Source organism: Budorcas taxicolor, chromosome 1 (assembly GCF_023091745.1).
Source record: "Budorcas taxicolor isolate Tak-1 chromosome 1, Takin1.1, whole genome shotgun sequence".
In the NCBI taxonomy this organism is placed as follows: domain Eukaryota; kingdom Metazoa; phylum Chordata; class Mammalia; order Artiodactyla; family Bovidae; genus Budorcas; species Budorcas taxicolor.
Window position 1 is genome coordinate 43954203 of NC_068910.1, and position 20583 is coordinate 43974785.

The following is a 20583-nucleotide window of genomic DNA, read 5'->3' on the forward strand; positions in this document are numbered from 1 at the left end:
GGAGGCAGGGCCGGCCCCGCAGGATTGGGGCGGACGGCAAGCGGGCGGCCAAGGCAGGGCGTCAGGGCGGTGCAGGTTGCGGAGCCGACGTCCGGGCCGCGAGAGCAGGGACGAGCGGGGCAGACCCGGGGATAGTCTGAGCAGGCGGACCCAGGAGCCGCCGGCTGAGCGGCGGCTCGCCCCCTTCCGGCCCGGGGCTGGTCGGCTGGGCCTCGGGGGCAGGGCGGGCTGCGTGCCTGTCTGGCCCTGCTCTGCGGCCCGCGCTCGGTGTTCTGGGCCTCCCGGCCGCGGGCCCGCCCAGAGGCTGCAGGACTGGCCTCCAAGTGTGGACCTAACAGCGCCCTGTAGCCGTTTGAAGCGCTGACATCTGCGAAGGGCTTTGTATTGCAAACTCAATCCGAGCGCGTCGTAGTTCCGGAAGCGCTTTGACATCCCCGAAGTAGCGCTGTGCAAACTGATGCTCTTGGTAATCGCGGAAGCACGTTGTGGGCTCGGAAACCTAATCGAAGGAAACCTTTAGTAAATCCTGGGACCTTCTGGACTTCTCCGAAGCGCTTTGCTATCGCCGACACACGAAGCGCGTTAGCGTCTCTGAAACCTTGAGAACTGTGATGGGCAGTGGAAAAGGGGAAAGGTCAGTGAAGTCATCCCCTGGCTGTGACCTAGTGGCCTGCCCTCCCGCAGGGGTTCCTGGGAAGGCGGGAGGCTGAGGAAGGGGCAGCCAGCAGGGGTGGTGGTGGACTCCCGGCCGCCTGTTTACCTTGCAGGTGCCCATGGCGTCGGAGCGGCGCAAGGTCAAGTACCACTGGAGCAGCACTTCGGATCGGAGTTCCCGCAAGCGCAGCTGCCTCCGGGAGCCCAGTGATGTGGCCCCCTCCAGCCGCCCAGCTCACAGCTCTGTGTCGCGTTCAGGAGGGGCCAGCAGCCCCAAGCGCCTGAAAGCCCAGAAGGAGGACGATGTGTCCTGGGGCTCATCCCGCCACAAAAGTTCCACCTCTTCCTCGCATTCCCGCCGCAGAAGTTCCACCTCCTCCTCCTCCTCCCATTCCTCTGGCCCAGGTGCGGGTGGGGCCGCCTGCAAACGAGGCCTGATTCCGAGCTCACAGGGGTTCCTTTCGTCAGGGGGATCCCCTCTGCGCTCTGTCAGACCTTCTCTGGAAGAAATGGCTTCTCTCGAGGAGGAAGCCTGCAGCCTTAAGGTAAGTGGCCCCAACGCCTTGGAAACGGCGAAGCCCTTTCCACTTGGACGGAGATGTTGGCGGTGGAGTTTTGGTGAAAGGACGCTAAGAAAAAGATGTCTGTTAAGATCTTTGGGGTCTTCCCAGGGGACTAAGCGCAAACTGGATAGACGCCAGGGGATGACCTGAAGTTCCGTTGAGAGGTAGTTTGCAAACTTGCCAGCACTTTGAAACTACTTAAAAATTCTTGAGGTTCTGCACGAGTGTGGGCACAGCTTCCTGGTATTGAAGTATTTCTCAGGTGCTTGTAACTGGCCATCAGTCATGGTGGAGATTCGCTGTGCCAGGTGGCTGGCGTGCCCCAGAGACATAGGTGTATGTAATTTAGTTGTTAATTTACTGAGTTGTGCCATATACCTCGAGGCACAGAACCAAGAAAAAGGATTTGGTTTTTGGTGTGGCTTTTCACCAAGGTTATGTTTTCCAGCACGCTGGGCTTTTGCATGGTGGGGCAGGGTTATTTTAGAGGTTCAGCATTTAGTTCCCCAGTGGAAACACACAGGAGGGTTTCATAATGTTGGGGAGCAGACTGAGGAGTGCTTCACGGAGGAGGTGGGTTTCACCCACTTCCTTAACTTTTTCTTTTTTTAAAGGATTAATGACATTTTCTCAGCACCTGCACTGTGTGTGTGAGAGAGAAAGTTGAACGTGAATTTGTAAATGTTCCGTCTCTTCCAGTCGGGTTAGAGGGAGGAGACGAGTCCTAGTTTTTGTTGCCAGCTACTGTGTGAGCGTCAGCCACCTCTTTAATTAGTTTTTGAGCAAATATTTATCGAGGTCCTAGCTTGTGCCAGGCAGTGTTTCTAGTTGCTTGGGATTTGCTTTCTAGGTTTTGGAGGTATGGGCCTTTAGAGGTGGGGCGTTCTGTACGTGGAGGAGCAAAGACAGGCAAAGTCTTACTTGGGTAAGATGGGCTGCCCCTAAATAAAGTTATCATTAAAAAACCCAGAACCAGCCAGAAAGAAAACAGTTTGTCCTAAAGCCTTTGCTGAGTGGTTTCTGATGTGGAACTGAGAAGTGAGGCTGTATTTAGCTCTGTGTCCTTGCTGGCAGGTTGTTATCCTTAGGAGAAGTGTTCACGTGTTTTCTATGTGGCCCTCACGGTCAGAACCCTTGTATGGGCACACTGATTTTTTTTTTTTAATTTAATGGTGAGTTGAAAGGCTTTGTCTTTGACATAAGTGTAGGTAATAGGAAGTATATGTAATATGACACATGTAAATGAGGTAAATATGAGGCTAGTTTGATCTTGTCATTTATCCTTGATGCAGTTTCAGTGGTTTGGGGTACAAGGTAAAGCGATCAGTTGATTAAATTGAATCTCAATAACCAGATCGTGAGGCGAGGAAGAATCTAGCCTAGTCTTTCAGGGGTGCTGCGTGCTGGGCTTGGGTTCTCTTGGGCCAGAACTGGAGCGTTGAGGGTGTGGCCCCTGATGGGGGGTGGTCTCATCTCATGGCACACACGCCAATCCTCCAGGCCTCAAGGGCCTGCTTTACCACAGTCACTCTCACGGCTACCCTTGGAGAGACGAGCAGTCTGGTCCTGTCTCAGAAGTCTTGGGGTTCTTCCCTTGGCTTGCTGTCAGTCATAAGCACTTGGGTGAGGATTGTGTGTCAAGCACTCTGTTGGATGGTGGCCCCACGAGCCTTCACAGGAGCATGGTGTCTGAAGCGAGGCCTGAAGAAGTCACGAGACTGCCTCAGGATATGGTTTGGTGGAATGGAGGCTGAGGAGCTAGGTAGGGGGCAGCTTGCAGTGGGGTGTTACAAGCCAAGGGAATTTGGATTTATTCTAAGCCATTAGGGAGCTCTGTATGGAGGGAAGGCAGATTTGCGCTTTTGGAAGATCATTCATGTCAGTACACTCTGCGACTTGATAGAATTAATCCCAACTATCTTTCTCTAGCACTGCTAAGCACTCTCCCTAGAGAGGGTTTGTTAGTTTGAAAACAAGGTACAGTACTTTACTCATTTAGATGATTTGAAAATGCCTCTTTGACCGTCCCCTCTCTCTGCCCCTCTTCCCCGCTTTTTCTGCAGTCATTTGCAGACTTGTTTGTCTAACAAGTCAAAGCCCTGTCACCACTCACCTGCCTTTTTCCCACCCACCCACCTGCCCTTCTGCATGTGCTCTGTGGACTTGGAGAGATACACACTTGGCTCTGTGTGTCCCCCTCAGCAGAGAAGTCTGTGTGCCAGGTCATGGAGTATTCCGAGGGGAAGATGTTTATCTTGGTTCATTCTGGCTGCTGTAACAAAATGCCATAGACTGAGCAGCTTACAAACCACACAAATCTCTCACAATTCTAGAGACTGGAAGTCTGAGATCAGGGTGCCAGCTTGGTGAGGACCCTCTTCTGGGTCACAGACTTCTTTTTATGTCCTCACATGACAGACAAGAAAGCTGTCTTGGGGCCCCTTCACTAGGGTACTCATCCTGTCAATAAGAAGTAGTCACTTACGTGACCTAATCACTTCCCAAAGAACACACAGAATAACACCACCATGGGATCAGATTTCAACATTTGAATTTTGTGGGGAACACATTTAGACCATAGCTAGACTGCCACTTTGGAATCATTAGCGATTCCTGCTGGCCAGCATCTCCTTGTTGTGCCTTATTACCTCCAGGATAATTGTTGGCAAGGTTTTCTCAGATTTTTTTTTTAATTGCTTTTTGGTCTGTGCTGGGTCTTTGTTGTGGCAGATGGGCCCCGTGGCGCGTGGGATCTTAGTTCCAGGACCAGGAATCTAAGCCATGTCCCCTGCATTGGCAGGTGGATTCTTCACCACTGGACCCCCAGGGAAGACCCTCAGATTCTAACGGTAGTTGATGATTTTCGTTTACTTTATAGAGAAGGTTAAATGTCTCTGTTGTGAGCACCTTCACCTACCTTATATTTAGCCTTTAGTATGACATATCTAAGTTTTTTTTAATTTATTTCTTTTAATTGAAGGATAATTGCTTTACAGACTTTTGTTGTTTTCTGTCAAATATCCACATGAATCAGCCATAGGTATACATAGGTCCCCTCCCTCTTGAGCCTCCCTTCCATCTCCCTCTCAGTCCCACTCCTCTAGGTTGATACAGAGCCCGTTTGAGTTCCCTGAGTCACACAGCAAATCCCCACTAGCTGTCTGTTTTACACACGAGAGTGTAAGTCTTCGTGTTACTCTCTCCTCTCGCCACACATCTCACCCTCTGGCTGCCCTCCTGCCCCGCCCCGCCTTGTATCCATAATTCTGTTCTCTCTGTTTCTCCATTGCTGCTCTGTGGATAAATTTATTGGTACCGTCTTTCTAGATTCATTATATATGATACATATACATTAGTATATGATGGTTATCTTTCTCTTTCTGGCTTACTTCACTCTGTATAATAGGTTCTAGGTTCATCCACCTCATTAGAACTGACTCAGATGCATTCCTTTTTATGGGTGAGTCATATTCCATGGTATGTATGTACCACAGCTTCTTTATCCATTCATCTGTTGATGGACGTCTAGGTTGCTTCCATATTCTCGCTATTGTAAATAGTGTTGCAGTGAACAATGGGATACATGTGTCTTTTTAAATTTTGGTTGCTTAGGAGTGAGTTTGCTGGGTCATATGGTGGTTTTCTTCCTAGTTTTTAAAGGAATCTCCATACCTCTTCCATAGTGGCTGTATCAGTTTACATTCCCACCAACAGTGCAAGAGCGCTCCCTTGTCTCCACACCCTCTCCAGCGTTTATTTGTAGACTTTTTGTGATGGCCATTCTGACTGGTATGAGGTGATATCTCATTTTGTTTGGATTTGCATTTCTCTAATAATGAGAGATGGTGAGCATCTTTTCATGTGTTTGTTAGCCATGTGTATGTCTTTGGAGAAATGTCAGTTGAGGTCTTCTTCCCACTTTTTGATTGGGTTGTTTGTATTTCTGGTATTGAGTTGTGTGAGCTGCTTGTATATTTTGGAAATTAATCCTTTGTCAGTTGTTTCATTTGCTATTATTTTCTCCCATTCTGAGGGTTGTTTTTTTCACCTTGTTTATAGTTTCCTTGCTATGCAAAAACTTTTAAGTTTAATTAGGTTCCACTTGTTTTTGTTTTAATTTCCATTACTCTAGGGGGTAGGTCGTAGAGGATCTTGCTTTGATTTACATCATCATTTGATTTATGTTCTGCCTATGTTTTCCTCTAAGAGTTTTACAGTTTCTGGTCTTACATTTATGTCTTTAATCCAGTTTGAGTTTATCTTTGTGTATGGTGTTAGGAGGAGAAGGCAATGGCACCCCACTCCAGTACTCTTTGCCTGGAAAATCCCATGGGCAGAGGAGCCTGGTAGGCTGCAGTCCATGGGGTCGCTAAGAGTCGGACACGACTGAGCGACTTCACTTTCACTTTTCACTTTCATGCATTGGAGAAGGAAATGGCAGCCCACTCCAGTGTTCTTGCCTGGAGAATCCCAGGGACAGGGGAGCCTGGTGGGCTGCTGTCTATGGGGTCACACAGAGTCGGACATGACTGAAGTGACTTAGCGGCAGCAGCATGGTGTTAGGAAGTGTTCTAATTTCATTCTTTTACATGTAGCTGTCCAGTTTTCCCAGCACCACTTATTGAAGAGGCTGTCTTTGCCCCATTGAGTATTCTTGCCTCCTTTGTCAAAAATAAGTTACCCATAGGTGCATGGGTTTATTTCTGGGCTTTCTATCTTTCCCTTTGGTCTATATTTCTGCTTTTGTGCCAGTGCCACGTTCTCTTGATGACTGTAGCTTTGCAGTATAATCTGAAGTCAGGAAGGTTGATTCCTCCAGCTCCATTTCTCTTTCTCAAGACTGCTTTGGCAATTTGGTGTCTTGTGTGTTTCCATATGAATTGTGAAGTTTTTTGTTCTAGTTCTTCAAAAAATACCATTGGTAGTTTGACAAGGATTGCATTAAATCTGTAGCTTGCTTTTGGTAGTATAGTCATTTTTCACAGTATTGTTTCTTCCAACCTGGGAACATGAAATCTCTCTCCATCTGTTGATGACATGTCCAAATTTTTAATTCAGTTTGGGGAAGGAAGAGTGGAAGGAAAAGTTTGAACTTTATGATGTGCTGGAGAAGGAGGTTTAGTAGGTAAGTCAGGTCCGACTCATTGTAACCCCATGGACTGTGGCCCACCAGGTTCCTCTGTCCATGGGATTTCCCAGGCAAGAATACTGGAGTGGGTTGCCATTTCCTTTTCCAGAGAATCTTTCTGACCCAGGGATTGAACTCGTTTCTCTTAACATCTCCTGCACTGACAGGTGGGTTCTTTACCACTAACATCACCTGGGAAGCTAAAGCTTGTCAAATGTGAATCTCAATATTTGACCTCTCTTCAGTTCAGTTCAGTCGCTCAGTCATGTCTGACTCATTGCGACCCCATGGACTGCAGCATGCCAGGCTTCCCTGTCCATCACCAACTCCAGGAGCCTACTCAAACTCATGTCCATTGAGTTGGTGATGCCATCCAACCGTCTCATCCTCTGTCATCCCCTTCTCCTCCTGCCTTCAATCTTTCCCAGCATCAGAGTCTTTTCCAATGAGTCACTTCGCATCAGGTGCATTCACATAATTCTCAGTCTTGTGAGGTGGGTAGTGTCATCTGTTTTATTATTTTTATGAGAAGTAAAGCCATAGTTATGCTAAACCCTTAAGATTTTAAGCTTGTTTGTTTTTAATTGAAGTATAGTTGATGGAAGTGTTATCTTTATGTCTTCCTTAACAAATGCTTAGATACCAGTGAACAAATGTTTGAGCACATGCTATATATGTAAACCCTGGGATAGTGACACTCAGAAAGGTCAAATGACTGGACCAAGGCCACACAGCTTGTACAGGTCAGAGCATAATCCCAGGTCAGTCTGACTTCACAGGCAGTGTTCTTGGGGCTGCTGCCCTCCTTTGAGCACGTGCTCATCCTGGCCCAGCATTAGGTGGGAGGAGCAGGGAGATGAAGAGGGCAGCGTCCTTCCTTGGAGGGGCCCTTTAGAGGGTCACGCAACCCAGACACAAGAAAGCACTGCGCATCTTGGCTCTTGAGTGATGAGACTTTCACGGGGGATCCTGTCTTCTGCTTCACTCAGTGGATGTCCAGTGCTTGGGTGAGGCCGTGCTGGGGCTGGTGGTGCAGAGAATGAGACAGTTCATCACAGTATGAGGTGTGGAGTGTGGTAACAGGGATATTTGGAGTACGAGAGGTCAGAGGAGTGAGTGACTAAGCATCGGGAAAGTCCTCACAGAAGAGGTGTCATTTGAGTTCTCTTGACGGACAAGTACATTTCAGGAAACAAGAATAGTGTGTGTCCTAAAAGGATTATGAAATGCTGTTCTGATGCTTAGGGCACTGCTTATTCCAGGGCCCTCCTTTCCTCCTTCTCCAGTGCTTCCCTCATTCTCAGGACACCTGGGTGAGTGGAGAAAGGCAGGAGATGATGCTGGAAGGAAGGCTGGGGGCCAACTGGGGAGGAGAGCTTCTGGGGTCACACTCAGGAGTCAGGCAGACACAGAGCGGTTGAAGCATGTTAAGCGGCGGTGTCATGTTGCCAGATGGTAGAACTCTTTGTGGCAGCTGTAGACGAACAGTGGGCGGAGGCATCCTCTGTGGTACCCATCTCTGCCCATCCTTCATGACTGCTGCTTGGAGATAGCCCCTTTCATCTCTTTTAGCTCGCTCTTCTAGTCCAGTTTCTACTGAAACTGTTCACAGTGGCTGCGTGTGCTGAGGGCTGGCATGACGTCTCCACTAATGTCTCATTTGCTAAGTGCTTCATATATGAAATCACCTTTCATAATTTCTTATTTTTTTCCTCCAGGTTGATTCCAAAGATAGCCCTCGTAGCTCCGTGGATTCTGAATTGGCAGCGGAAGTGGAGGGTCAAAATGGTACAATGGAGGAACCACACAAGGTCCAGAAAAGGCAGAGGGATAGACTTCGAGACCAGGGCTCCGCCATGATCTACCTAAAGGCCATCCAGGGCATCCTGGGAAAGTCGATGCCAAAGAGGAAGGGAGAGGCGGCCCCACAGGCAAAACCCCACATCGCAGAGCGCCCCCGCCGCGGAGAGGGACCAGCCAGGAGTGGCAGCGTGGCTGCTCCTCAGAAAGAGAGAGAGTCCACCGCAGAGGTCAGAGCGGAGGAGGAGGATGCTGTGCTGGAGAAGAGCAGCTTCTGTGACAGGAGGGTGGTGATAGACCCTCAGGAGAGACCCAGCGAGGAGCCCCTGCGTGGCCGAAGGGTGCTCACGGAAGAGTGCTCTCCACCCCTGGAGTTTCTGGATGACTCTGACTCGCATTTGAATGGCCAGAAGGTGAGTCAAGCTCAGGTCCAGCGTGGAGTTGTGAGTTTTGTTAAATGTCCTTGGTCTTTTTAGTTTGATCATAAAGTATTACTCATTCAGCGCAGTCCTTGACTTACCCAGGGCTTCAGGAAACAAACTGATAGTTCTCTTGTATCATGCCTTTCTGATTTATTAAGAAACCTCAATTCAGTGCTAGCTTTGTTTTCGGATTTATACGTTAAGATACAGATTTTCCTGTGTAACAAAGGCCAAAATAACATTGACTTAAGCAGTTTGCCTTGTAGAGGATGGGTCCACGGTGTGGGGGACCCGGTGCCTTCTGCTTAACTCTCTGCTGGTGCTTGGCGGTTTCCATATTGTGGTTTGGGTGGCTGTGACCAGGCTCCGCACATTACTTTGACATTCCAGCCCGGAGGAAGGGGAGAAGAGCAAAGGACATTCCCTCCCTTTTAAGAGTTTGGCTCAGAAGTAGTCCCCATTGTATCTGCTCATATCTGTTGAGAAGAATCTGGCCAACACTTGCAAGAAAGTCTGGAAAGGTCCAGACTGACTTCCATCTGGGAAACACTACATTCAGATAAACTTCTGTTGCTCTAGAGGACCAGAGGGTGACACTGAATAGCACTGAAGGGAAACTAGCAGTTTTTAACACTGCTTCTGATTCGGAGGGAAAAACATTCCCCCGTGGTACCCATCTCTGCCCATGCTTTGTGACCGCTGCTCGGAGGTAGCCCCTTTCATCTCTCTCTTCTAGTCTGTGTTTCTAAGTAATTTCACACTGTTTATTTTTTAAAAATTTAGACATCTGTGGACTTTCTACACAGGAGACGAGAATTTAGTTCTCTACACTTCGACGGTACCCACACGTGTAAATGTATCCTTTCTGCCTTCCTATAGCTCCCTGGTTCATAATACAATTTTTAGTCAAATCTATTTACAATTATCATGCCCGTATTCATAGCTGACTGACTTAGTATACTCTGATTATATTTCCAATCTTATAAAAGTTTGTCTACCTTGAAGTTCATCTTTGTTTCTTTCCTGTAGTTTTCTGTTCTTATGACTGTTTCATCTCCAAACTGCTAGTACTGTTGCAGGGAGGGGGGCCCCTTCCAGGGCCTGAAACTGGGCTCTTGTCTAACCCGCGGAAATGAATTGTCCGAGGAGACACATGTGCTGACAAAGCAAGAGATTTTATTGGGAAAGGGCACCTGGGTGGAGAGCAGTAGGGTAAGGGAACCCAGGAGAACTGCTTTGCCATGTGGCTCGCAGTCTCGGGTTTTATGGTGATGGGATTAGTTTCTGGGTTGTCCTTAGCCAGTCATTCTGACTCAGAGTCCTTCCTGGTGGTGCACGCCTTGTTCAGCCAAGATGGGTGCCAGAGAGGAGGATTCTGGGAGGTGGTTGGACATGTGGTGTCTCCTTTTGACCTTTTCTGAACTCTTCTGGTTGGTGGTGGCTTATTAATTCCGTGTTCCTTACCAGGACCTACTGTCGTGAAACAACTCATGCAAATGGTTACTATGGTGCCTGGCCAGGGTGGGCGGTTTTAGTCAGTGTGCTTCCCCTAACAGTACCATAAAATTCTTCTCAATATTGTCAAAATAAGTAGTCTGCTTCCCACCTTTTTTTTTCTTTTTGAGAGTATATTCCTTTTGATTCCTTACAATTCCTTTTTCCCTCGGTCTCCTTTCATCTCTGCTTTCTTTATGCGTAATTAAGGAGAGTGCATCTGATGATAACACATGCTTTTAACATTTTTGGCGTACTTAAATTATAAAACACTGGCTCAGTTTTTTGACTTGTCCTTTTTTAGACATCCTGTTTCATTTTGAGGTTATAATACCTTCTCTTGTTTCTCTGAGAATATGAATTAAAAGTTTGTTTTGAAGTTTTCTTTCTGCACTACTTTTTCAGTTTTCTTCTGTTTTGTTGTTTTTTTCCCCTAAATATTTTGGTGTCATCTTTTGTGGTAGGCTTTTCCTCAGATGTTTTGGGTATCTGTTCATGTTTTAACGATGAAGCATTAAGCCAGTTGGAAGTCTTGGTGCCTGGGTGGGCTTATCAACTGCTGCCTTTAGCATCAGGTGATCACCTGTAGTTTCATCCTCAGAGGCTGCTGGGGCGTGAGGGGTGGGGCCCTGGGACAAATCCTCCAGGGCTCTGCTCAGGAGCACATGTCCAGCTGCTAGTGTTTTAGGAGTCAGGTTGAGGGAGGTGCCTGGGTTCATCAGTGTCTAACATGTGATGACCCTCAGCTATGTGTCTGTTGTCCCTGATTCTTCCACAGGCTCCTTGGCTTAACTTTTCCAAGCGCGAATCTATCTTTTGCTGGGCGGGGAAGGGGCAGACCCGTCTGTACAGGATGGGAGCAAGGATCTGGGGCTCTAACTTCACAGATCCTCTTACTTTCATCTCCAGCCTCGCCTTCATTTTGAGAGCTCTGATACCTCCAATTCCTGAGTCTTCTGGGGGCCTGTAGTATGATTCAGCATGTTTCAGGGTTTTTCTCACTGCAGGCCTAGGTTTTGGCCATCTGTGATCTGCTTATCCAGTGACTGTTGCTTTATGTGCTTTCTAGTATCTGATTATTTTTTTAGTTTGCTTTGCTCTTTTTTTCTGTATGCTTTCTCTTCATAGGTTTATGCTTTTTCACATCCATTTCCTATAACTTTAATAAGAGTTTTTTGGCAGGAAGGACAAAACCCACATGTGCTGTATTTAATTGGAAACCCCAAGAGCAGTAGGTTTTGTAAACTACTTTTCCCGCCAACCCAGTGTATAATGCCTGTGTTTCCTGTCTAATGTAGATCATTGTTTCGCTGCCTGGAGTTCCCTGGTATGGGTGAACTTTCCAAACTTCTATACTGAAACTCCTGTTTGTCAGACTGGACACTTAGATTGCCTGTTGAGTATATATTTGGGTAGGTGAGCAGATGAGTGTTGAGATCAGACATTTTGAGTTCATATCCTGGCTCTGCCAGTGTACTGCAGTCTTGAGAAAGTCACTTAACCTCTTTGAGCCCCAGTTTCTTCCTCTATATAAAAAGGCATGATTCTTGAATGTTATCACAGACTAATACGGGGATCAGCAGACTCTGTCTGTGAAGGACCAGATAGTAAATATTTTAGGTTTTTTGAGCTCTTGAGGCCTCCATTGCAACTATTCAACTCTTCTGTAATAGCGTGAAAACAGCGATAGACAATATTTAAGTGAATGAGCCTGGCTATTCCAATAAAACTTTACTTAAACCAGCAGGCAGTGTATTGGATTTGGCTTGTGGGTTGAAGTTTGCTGAATGCTAAATTAATACATGAAAATACTTTGCTCAGTGCCTCGTGTATAGTAGACTCTCAATAAATGCAGCTTTAAATTTCACCATACGCACTGAACCTTAGGCAGTCTTGAGTAGAGGTAATTGTCTGTTTTCCCAAAAAGGAATCCAAAACCTTTTCCTGGCCAACTTGACTATATATAAAGTCTTTCAAGGTCTTAGATGATGTCATCAAAGTCTGTTTATCATATGTATTTCTAGGTACATGTGCATTTTTTGAAGTCATTTTTACCCCCACTCTGCCATTTCCCATCCCCTCATATTTGATTAGTTTTATTGAACCTTTTCACAGGTTTCTCTGACATGGTCTTTGTTGTCACTGGAGTTACTTTTTGAGTCATGTAATGTGATTTCCTGAACTTCCCTCATGAGAAGAATGAGAATCTGACTCAAGAGGTCTGAGATGGAAGTGCAGAATTAGTTGTTTTTTTTTAACCAGTACCCTCAGATGATTGTTCGTGAAGCAGCCAGAGGACATCTATACCCTTCCATCTGAGTTGGAATTTTAATTGCTATTATTTCCATTTAAAGTTTTTATTATGAGATATTCAAAATATTTATGAAAATTACCCGACTACCCATTACTCATCATCAGTAAGTGTTAACTCACTGCCAGTCTTGTCTTGTTTGAGCTCTGTATCCCTTTTCTCTCCACAACTTATTTGGAAGAAAATTGCACCTACCATATCATTTCACCCATAAATATTTAGTGTTTCTCTCTCAAATTAGGATCTTTAGGGAAAAAACAAGCGTAACTACAGTTCTAATCTCTCCCTCTGCCCTCTCCCTCTGGTCCTTAATAGGGTCAACTATCCAGTCTGTCTGGAGAAGGGAATGGCAGCCCACTCCATTATTCTTGCCTGGAGAATCCCATGGACACAGGAGCCTGGTGGGCTACAGTCCATGGGCTCGCAGAGTCTCGGACACGACTGAGCACACATATCCATTCCCTATTTCATGATTGCTTCAGGCAGGATGTAAGAGTCATATATGTCTTTTTCTTAAGTGTTAAATCTCTTAGTCTCTGTAGATTCCTCCTCCCCTTTCCCATTCCATGTTATTTGTTGTTACATATATTAAACAAAAAAAAGATGTCATTTGACTTGTAGAGTTTCCTGTAGCTGAGATCCCATTGATACGATGTAGCACTTTTTGGTCTGGCTTATTCTGTCTCTGGAAATTCTGTCCCACATTGCAAATAGCTGTTCCTTTTGCATGCCCTTTGCAAATCCCTTTGCATTTGTTCAGCCTTGGGAGGTAAATTTTTGGGCATCCTACAGTGTAACCATGTCTAATTATTCTTTCAGTTAGTATTTTAGGAAATATATTTCCACTGTTTAAAAAATGTATTTAGTGAAAAGGAGTTTTCCAGCTGGCCCTGTGTTGCCCTATTCCTCCTCCTACATATTTTATTTAAGTTTCCAGTATAATTTTATGCTTAACCACTTACCTTATTGCTGTTTAAAAAGTTATCTTTATAAAAAACTAAAAACTGTCTTTAAAACCTTTGTTCAAAATGATGTCTAGCAGAGAATTTTGAGGTCATACCCCCAGGAACAATTATTAATCTGTTACCTTTTTTTGCTTCCCATCTCCCCGCTTTTAAAAAAAAAATGAGTTTAGGGAACCTCTTTAAATTCTCAAGTTAGCTTGACTGAGTTTTGTTTAGGGTCATTTATCTTCAAATAAAAGAGTATATCTTGTACTACAAGAGACTTTGTGAGGACTTGAATATGAAATGAACCCTCAGAGAAGAGAAGTATCATTTTGAGGAGAAACCCTTACCTTCCATTTGGACATTTTTTATAATTTTAATCAGATTAACTTTTGTTGTTGGGGGAAAAGGAAATAGTGAAATATATTTTGAAGAGCTAGATTGCAAAGATGTTAATTATCTGTTAGTGTATGTCAGAGGTATTTTATTGACATGCTCACATGTGAACGTGTCCAGCAGCTGGTGGTTGGCACCTACCTGTGACCTCTCTAGCATGTGGCTGTGGGTGCTCAGAAGTCCTATGGTAGTCTGCCTCCCCCAGAGGAGCAAGACTGGTTTGACCTAGTCCTGGAAGCTGCAGTCCCTTCTGGCTCTATCAGTTACAAGTTGGCCCAGGTTCAAGGGGAGGGGTCACAGACCCCACCTTTCAGTGGAGAGTAACGTCAAAGAATTTGCAGACACCCTCAAACGACTCCAACTGCATGGTGGTATATTTCGAATGTGCAACAGACCTGTTAGTGATGAGATGCTGGGCGGTGCTTTTCTCTAAAAACCGCACCCCCCCCATACCCTGTATGTCCTAGAGAGCAGTTCTTTTCCAAGAGGGGTTCTTCGGAAAGGGAATGCAGGCACAGCCTCCCTTCCAGGGAGGGCACATGACACCATGATCCCAAGTTTATTCCGTGGCAACCTGGCTTACCTTCTGCGAAGTAATTAGGAAGCCAGATGACAAAAGTGCGCTAAGCAGTCAATGCCGCGCCGTCACCGAGGCCAGAGAGCGGCCAGGGCCTCTGTTTGGCAGATGGCCGAGCACGGGAGGCTGTCCTCACACAGGACAAAGGCACACCTCTGTCTCTTCTCTTCTCCGCAGCCTAAGGACCGGGAGGTGGTGATGGAGCACACCTCTTCAGGAAGTGACTGGTCCGACGTGGACGAGATTTCCACGGCCAGGTTCTCTCAGGAGGAGCCCGTCCCCCTGAAACCCTCCGCAGTTCCGGAGGCTTCTGCCTTCCCCACGGACTATGTCATGTATCCAGCTCACCTGTACAGCAGTCCCTGGTGTGACTACGCCAGCTACTGGACCAGTGGTCCCAAGACCCCCGGGTACCCGTCCGTGGGCAGTGGCGGCAGCGACACGACGCAGGCTGGCAGGAGCGGCCGGGGCTCTTCCCCCGCCTCGACGGCGAGCCCCCCGCTCACCTCCAGGGAGCCTGAGGCTGCCAAGGAAGGCAGATCCCGGAAGTCTCGTTCATCTCGTTTCTCCAGAAGCTCGGAAGGACACGCGAAGGAGAAAAGAACATTCCAGGAGGATGTGCTGCCCCGGCCGGGTGAAGAACCTGCATCTAGCTCCCTGCCCCGGAGCCGTCGGGAGCCTAGGCTGGAGGGTTTCATCGACACCCACTGTCACTTGGACATGCTCTATTCCAAGCTGTCATTCAAAGGGACCTTCACCAAGTTCAGGAAGATTTACAGTAGCTCCTTCCCTAAGGAGTTTCAGGGCTGCATCTCCGACTTCTGCGATCCTCGCACCCTGACGGATGGCCTCTGGGAGGACCTGTTGCAGGAGGATCTGGTGTGGGGTGCCTTTGGCTGTCACCCGCATTTTGCACGTTACTACAGTGAGAGTCAAGAAAGAAATCTTCTGCAAGCCTTGAGGCACCCCAAGGCCGTGGCATTCGGGGAGATGGGCTTGGATTACTCTCACAAGTGCACCACGCCTGTCCCAGAGCAGCACAAGGTAACATCGTCCTTCATTTGCTCAGTGTTCCTCTCTTAGTGGTTACATAAGGGTTTCTCCACTTTGGGACTTAAAGAATTCAGAATCTCTAAAAACGTGATTGTTCTTATCCAGACCCCCTCTCCCCAACCCCAGATGTCATTGGTCAAATGCTTCGCAAGCTGTGTCTTTTCTTTCAGGTGATTTATGAAAGAAGAGGAGGGTAGGGGCTGAATGACCTTTACAGTGAATGATACAAATGTCAAAGCTTCCATTCCTTCTTGGGAAGCAACACATTTTGTTTGTTTAATTAAACACTGTTTTTCTTCTGATTTTAAAGTTAGTGTGCCCATTGCAGAATATTTTGCAAAACACGCAAATGAGCAAAGATGATCATTTCCCAATCCAGGAGAGAGCGACCATGACTTCCCCCTTGCAGTAGCTTCATCTCTTGTTCTTTTTCTGCTGGCTCCTGGGGATGACACATGCTCCATTGCAGCTGCTGTTCCTGTCCCCTAACAATTCTTTCTTCTTAATAGTTTTTAAAATTCAGATGTGTTTTGGAATTCATATTTTTGTTGTCGCTATCCCTTAGAGAGTTGCAAGGGATAGTTGGTGGTATGTCTTATGAGCACCTTTCAAAGAATCAAGGAAATGACTGCTGTATGTATGTGCCTTTTAAAAAAGAATTTCAAGTAGTAAGTTTAGAGAAAGTAGTAGTTTGAGTGTTTTTTCCACCGTGAAAATGTTCCTGCTTCATTAAATATTCTTTGAAAAATAGGCTTTTTTAACAGCCATGTAATGATCCACCCCAAGTCTATAATAGTTTGATTATGCAAACAGTAGCTTTTTAGAAGCAAAAATTAAGTGTTGAAATTAGAATCTCTTGCAGCCTTCTGCCTCTGGAGGAGTTCAAGGAGGGCATATATATTAAAGAGGGCTCCAGTGGGCTGCCGGTACTGCGATTAGCTCATCGTTAAAGTCCTTGAAAGCATCCTGTGTTGGTTTCCTGGCTCACTTTCCTTTAGTTGAAAACACAGGTTAAACCTGAATTATGTCAAAATTGGTACTGGCTCATTGCCACTATCTTGAGACAAGGTAGTACGAGTGTTGGACTTGAAAATGTCATTCTCAAGTGAATCACCTGACTCAAAAGCATCTTCTAATTTGATGCTAAAAATTCAAACATGAATTATATTCCACGATTGAAAAAAACTACTCATGGAAATATTAAGAGCATTGTTTTTTTCAAATGTAATGTATCTGTAGGTATTCACCTAGCAGATCTGATTTTGGTTAAGAAAGCAAGTTGCAGGAAACAGCTTTAGTATTTATTCTTTCCACAAGTAGTTGAGCACCTCTGAGAGTCGGGCATCATGCAGATATATCCATGGCAACTTTTCATGTAGGAAGGTGTGCAAGGTGATGGATTCCTTCGTGGGAGTGGGAGTAGGGGCAGGGCCAGTGAAGGAGAGGACACTTATCTTGGAGTGGTGCTCGTGAGCCCTGTCCCGCCCCTGGAGCCCCAAATAAGCATTGCCTAGTGGACGGAGGAGCCTGGTAGGCTGCAGTCCATGGGGTCGCTAGAGTCAGACACGACTGAGTGACTTCACTTTCACTTTTCACTTTCATGCATTGGAGAAGGAAATGGCAACCTACTCCAGTGTTCTTGTCTGGAGAAGCCCAGGGACAGAGGAGCCTGGTGGGCTTCTGTCTATGGGGTCGCACAGAGTCGGACACGACTGACGCGACTTAGCAGCAGCAGCAGCAGTTGCTCCATGCAGAGCCTGGGTTCCGGTTTGAATCGGGGTGCTCCAGCTAATCAACTGCAAATTATCTGACCTCATTCAGAGCCTCCGTTTCTTTACATGATGGGCTGAGCACCCTAGCTTAGGGTGTTTTTGAGGATTACAGGTTATAACGCACCTAAATAATAATACTACCTAGTAAGCAGTCAGTAAATGTTAGCTGCTATTATGCATTATAGAGCTTAAAAACAAAGAATGGGAGATGGTGGGGGTTGCCCACTGGACTGGCTCCTCTGGAGCTAACAGACATCCAGAACGGCCCTCACCCACAGGTTTTGTCGCTACCTTCTCCCAGGTGTTTGAGAGGCAGCTACAGCTGGCCGTGTCTCTAAGGAAGCCCTTGGTAATCCACTGCCGAGAAGCTGATGAGGATCTGCTAAAAATCATGAAAAAACTTGTGCCTCCAGACTACAAGATTCACAGGTGAGAGCCTAGAACTTCAGCAGGCAAATGAAGTGAACATGTCCCTCTGTCTAGGATGTTACTGGGAAAAACAAATGCAGTGAGAAGAGCGTTGATAATGTTAGTTTTCATAGAATCTTTTCAAAAGATTAACATCATTTTGACCCAAATGAAATTTCTGATACTTGACCACTTTTTACGTAAAAAATGACAGCTTCATATGGTTTGAGCTAATACCCTGAATCACTGTGACCGCCATCCCGTGAAGCAGGTTGTGACGGAGGCTCAGTTCTCAGAAATGAGAGCTGTTGATCTGGGGGAGCGGCTGTGGGTCCATTGCCTGAGCACACAGCATTCCAGGTCACCGGAAAAGACATTTTCTCTCCTGCTTGTGGTTTGAAACCCCATCCCTCCCCACCCCTCCCCACCCTACCTTAAAGCCCAGGAAGTATCTTCTCTAAATGGTATCTAGGGGTTCTTTAGTTGGATATCCTGCTGTGTGCCTGTTCTGGGCATGGGCTTGGCTTGAGGGGGCCCTGGAGGAGCTGTGAGAGACAATCCGCGGGTGACTGCCCAGAGGGTGTGGGGCTGAGCTGGGCACAGGGAGCCAGAGCACGGGCCCTTAGCTGCCTCTGGCTGCAAGGGGGCCAGGAGGTGATGCCCAGCTGGCTCTTTCAAGATGGGTGAGATGGGTTAACTGAAGAAACAGTCTAGATCCCAAGCCTGGTTCTGACAGGTGACTGAAGAGGGTGGGGCTGTCAGGCCTCTAGACCACTGCTTTCCAGGCACCCAGGCCAAGGGTGACGCCTCTGAGTGGAGCGGTCGCCAGAGATGAGACGAGGCACAGTCACTCGGCCCTTTTGGGCTGATGTATATGGTACTAAGAACATGGACAGGTGTCAGGTTAAGAGAAGAAAAGTTCACCCCTAGGCCCCTTCCGGTTTATTCGATTACATGGACGTAATTTCTGCCCACGGTCCTTGTGATCCAAAGGGGCTGCATTTGTCAGTTCTACTTCTGACTGTGTCGACTGTGAGTCCTTCCCTCGAATGCAGTCTTTGCATTTTTGAGAATTTGTCCACCAAAATTAACTCAGAAGAGGTGCAGTGTCTAGAGGGAGTTGGGGCTTTGGCAGAGTGGGTGATGAGAGAATCCTGAAGTGGGATTCTCCTCCTCGCAGGCACTGCTTCACCGGCAGCTACCCGGTCATCGAGCCCCTGCTGGAGCACTTTCCCAACATGTCCGTGGGCTTCACAGCCGTCTTGACCTACTCCTCCGCCTGGGAGGCCCGGGAAGCTCTGAAACAGATCCCGCTGGAGAGGATCATCGTAGAGACGGACGCTCCCTATTTCCTGCCTCGACAGGTAGGGCTGTCTTCAAGCTAAGTTGAGGCGCTGAGAGAGGGTGGGAGGCGGGCGGTCGCCCATGCAAGGCTGGCAGGACCAGAGCGCCCAGTACCTTTCCAGGTCCCGCCCTTGGCTGTGTAGATGTCTCCTCTCTGTTGCTTTGCAGAACCAAAGTCTAGGGGGCTGAGAAGCTGAAGGGTAACCACTCTCTTCCAGGCAGTGCAAAGCTCTACCCTGTAGAGGGTTGTCCAAGGAAGCGTGGGACCCTGCTCACCCAGAGCCCCCATGACTGGGACTCTCCCTGCACCTGCAGGTAAAGGGGTCTCTACACAGCTCCAAAGAGGCCCTGCTCGGGAAGGGCCGGGGAGGGACACGTGCCTGATGGCTGTGCACAGAAAGCACAGCGATGTCCTGAATGCTTGGTGTCTTCCAGGTTCCCAAGAGCCTTTGCCAGTACGCCCACCCGGGCCTGGCCTTGCACACGGTTCGAGAGATTGCCAGGGTCAAAGACCTGCCACTCGCCAGCACCCTGGCCACCCTGCGTGAGAACACCCGCCGCCTCTACAGTCTTTAAGGAGGGAGAGTGCCACCAGGAGTCTCCTAGGAAAGGTGGGGAAAATCACAGTACATGTGTAGTTTTGCAAAACCAAGACAAAAAATGACTTGGTCTCTATAAATGTGGAGCAGGTAAACATGGGGTAAGCAATGAGCCTGGTCTGTCTTGAGTGAACTTGAGTTTGTGTGCTAACTCAGTTGTATCCGACTCTTTTGCAACTCCATTGATTGGAGCCCTCCAGGCTCCTCTGTCCATGGGATTCTCCAGGCAAGAAGACTAGAGTGGGTTGCCTTCTCCAGGGGATCGTCCCAACCCATGGATCGAACCTGCATCTCCTGGGTTGGCTGGGAGATTCTTTATTGCTGAGCCACCAGGGACGCCCCTGAAGTTGAGTTTAACCTTCATCCTTTTCTCTTCCCCACACCCTGCAGGATGACCAGCGGCCTGACAGGAGAAAGGCCACGTGAGGTCTGCCTGTGGGTCCCCGCTCGAGGATGTTGGAGAGCCGGCTGGGACAGAGGAAACCCGGACGGGGTGTTTCCTGAGACCTCTGCAGAGGCCTCTGCTTCAGGCTGGGGAGGGTGGGGAGGGGTGCGGTGGGTGGGCAAGGGGCTTGGGCTGGCCTCCTGGCCAGGTGCTCCAGGGCGACCCGGGCAGAAGAGGGAGAGGGTGTGAGTGCGCAGCGAACTCACCCACCCCGAGCCAGTCTCTGCCGCTTAGGTGCAAGCAGTCTGTGTGTGAAGTCGCACTGCTCGTTTAGTGCGCGTGAGCCAGTGGTGTGGTTCCTGGTTCTCCACTCTTAACACAACTCCCGAGTGGGAAATCTCTGGGGGACGCTGGCCAGAGACCTGTCTCGAAGGCTGATGCTCCTGTGGCCAGTGAAGGAGCCCCTCGCTCCCCTGGATAACTCTTCGGTCTGGCCCGCACCGTCGCCAGTGTCAGTTCCGTGTCAGCACTGGCTGAAGGACTCAGCTGCAGTCTCAGTGGTTCCCCTCTGTTGACAGAGAGGGCCGAGGGGCGTCCACTGTCCAGGGCAAGTCCTGGCTGAGGGAAACCTGGATCGACTGGGGGACCTGAGGAGGAAGCCCATTTGAGGACAAGGACCCTAGGGAAGGTGTTCTTCCCCCTTACTGAGGCCCCCAGGTCTGAAGCTCAG

General features: G+C 47.9%; 1 protein-coding gene across 1 annotated transcript; it reads left to right on the forward strand.

Moving 5' to 3' along the window:
• The first annotated feature begins 295 nt into the window (after positions 1 to 295).
• Positions 296 to 19985, forward strand: TATDN2 (TatD DNase domain containing 2). The gene is made up of 8 exons (XM_052642177.1): positions 296 to 634; positions 768 to 1199; positions 8064 to 8558; positions 14470 to 15336; positions 17419 to 17546; positions 18706 to 18889; positions 19305 to 19480; positions 19859 to 19985. Exons 2-7 carry the CDS (start codon positions 774 to 776, stop codon positions 19443 to 19445), a joined length of 2241 nt encoding a protein of 746 aa, XP_052498137.1. The 5' UTR covers positions 296 to 634; positions 768 to 773; the 3' UTR covers positions 19446 to 19480; positions 19859 to 19985.
• The last annotated feature ends 598 nt before the right edge of the window (positions 19986 to 20583 follow it).

What these genes read in the sequence shown, in the direction of transcription:
- TATDN2 (XM_052642177.1), top strand. Translation starts at nt 774, where the DNA reads ATGGCGTCGGAGCGGCGCAAGGTCAAGTACCACTGGAGCAGCACTTCG. An exon ending in CTGTCCCAGAGCAGCACAAG is followed by an intron (nt 15,337 to 17,418) that starts GTAACATCGTCC and finishes ACCTTCTCCCAG; the next exon opens with GTGTTTGAGAGGCAGCTACA. An exon ending in CCAGACTACAAGATTCACAG is followed by an intron (nt 17,547 to 18,705) that starts GTGAGAGCCTAG and finishes TCCTCCTCGCAG; the next exon opens with GCACTGCTTCACCGGCAGCT.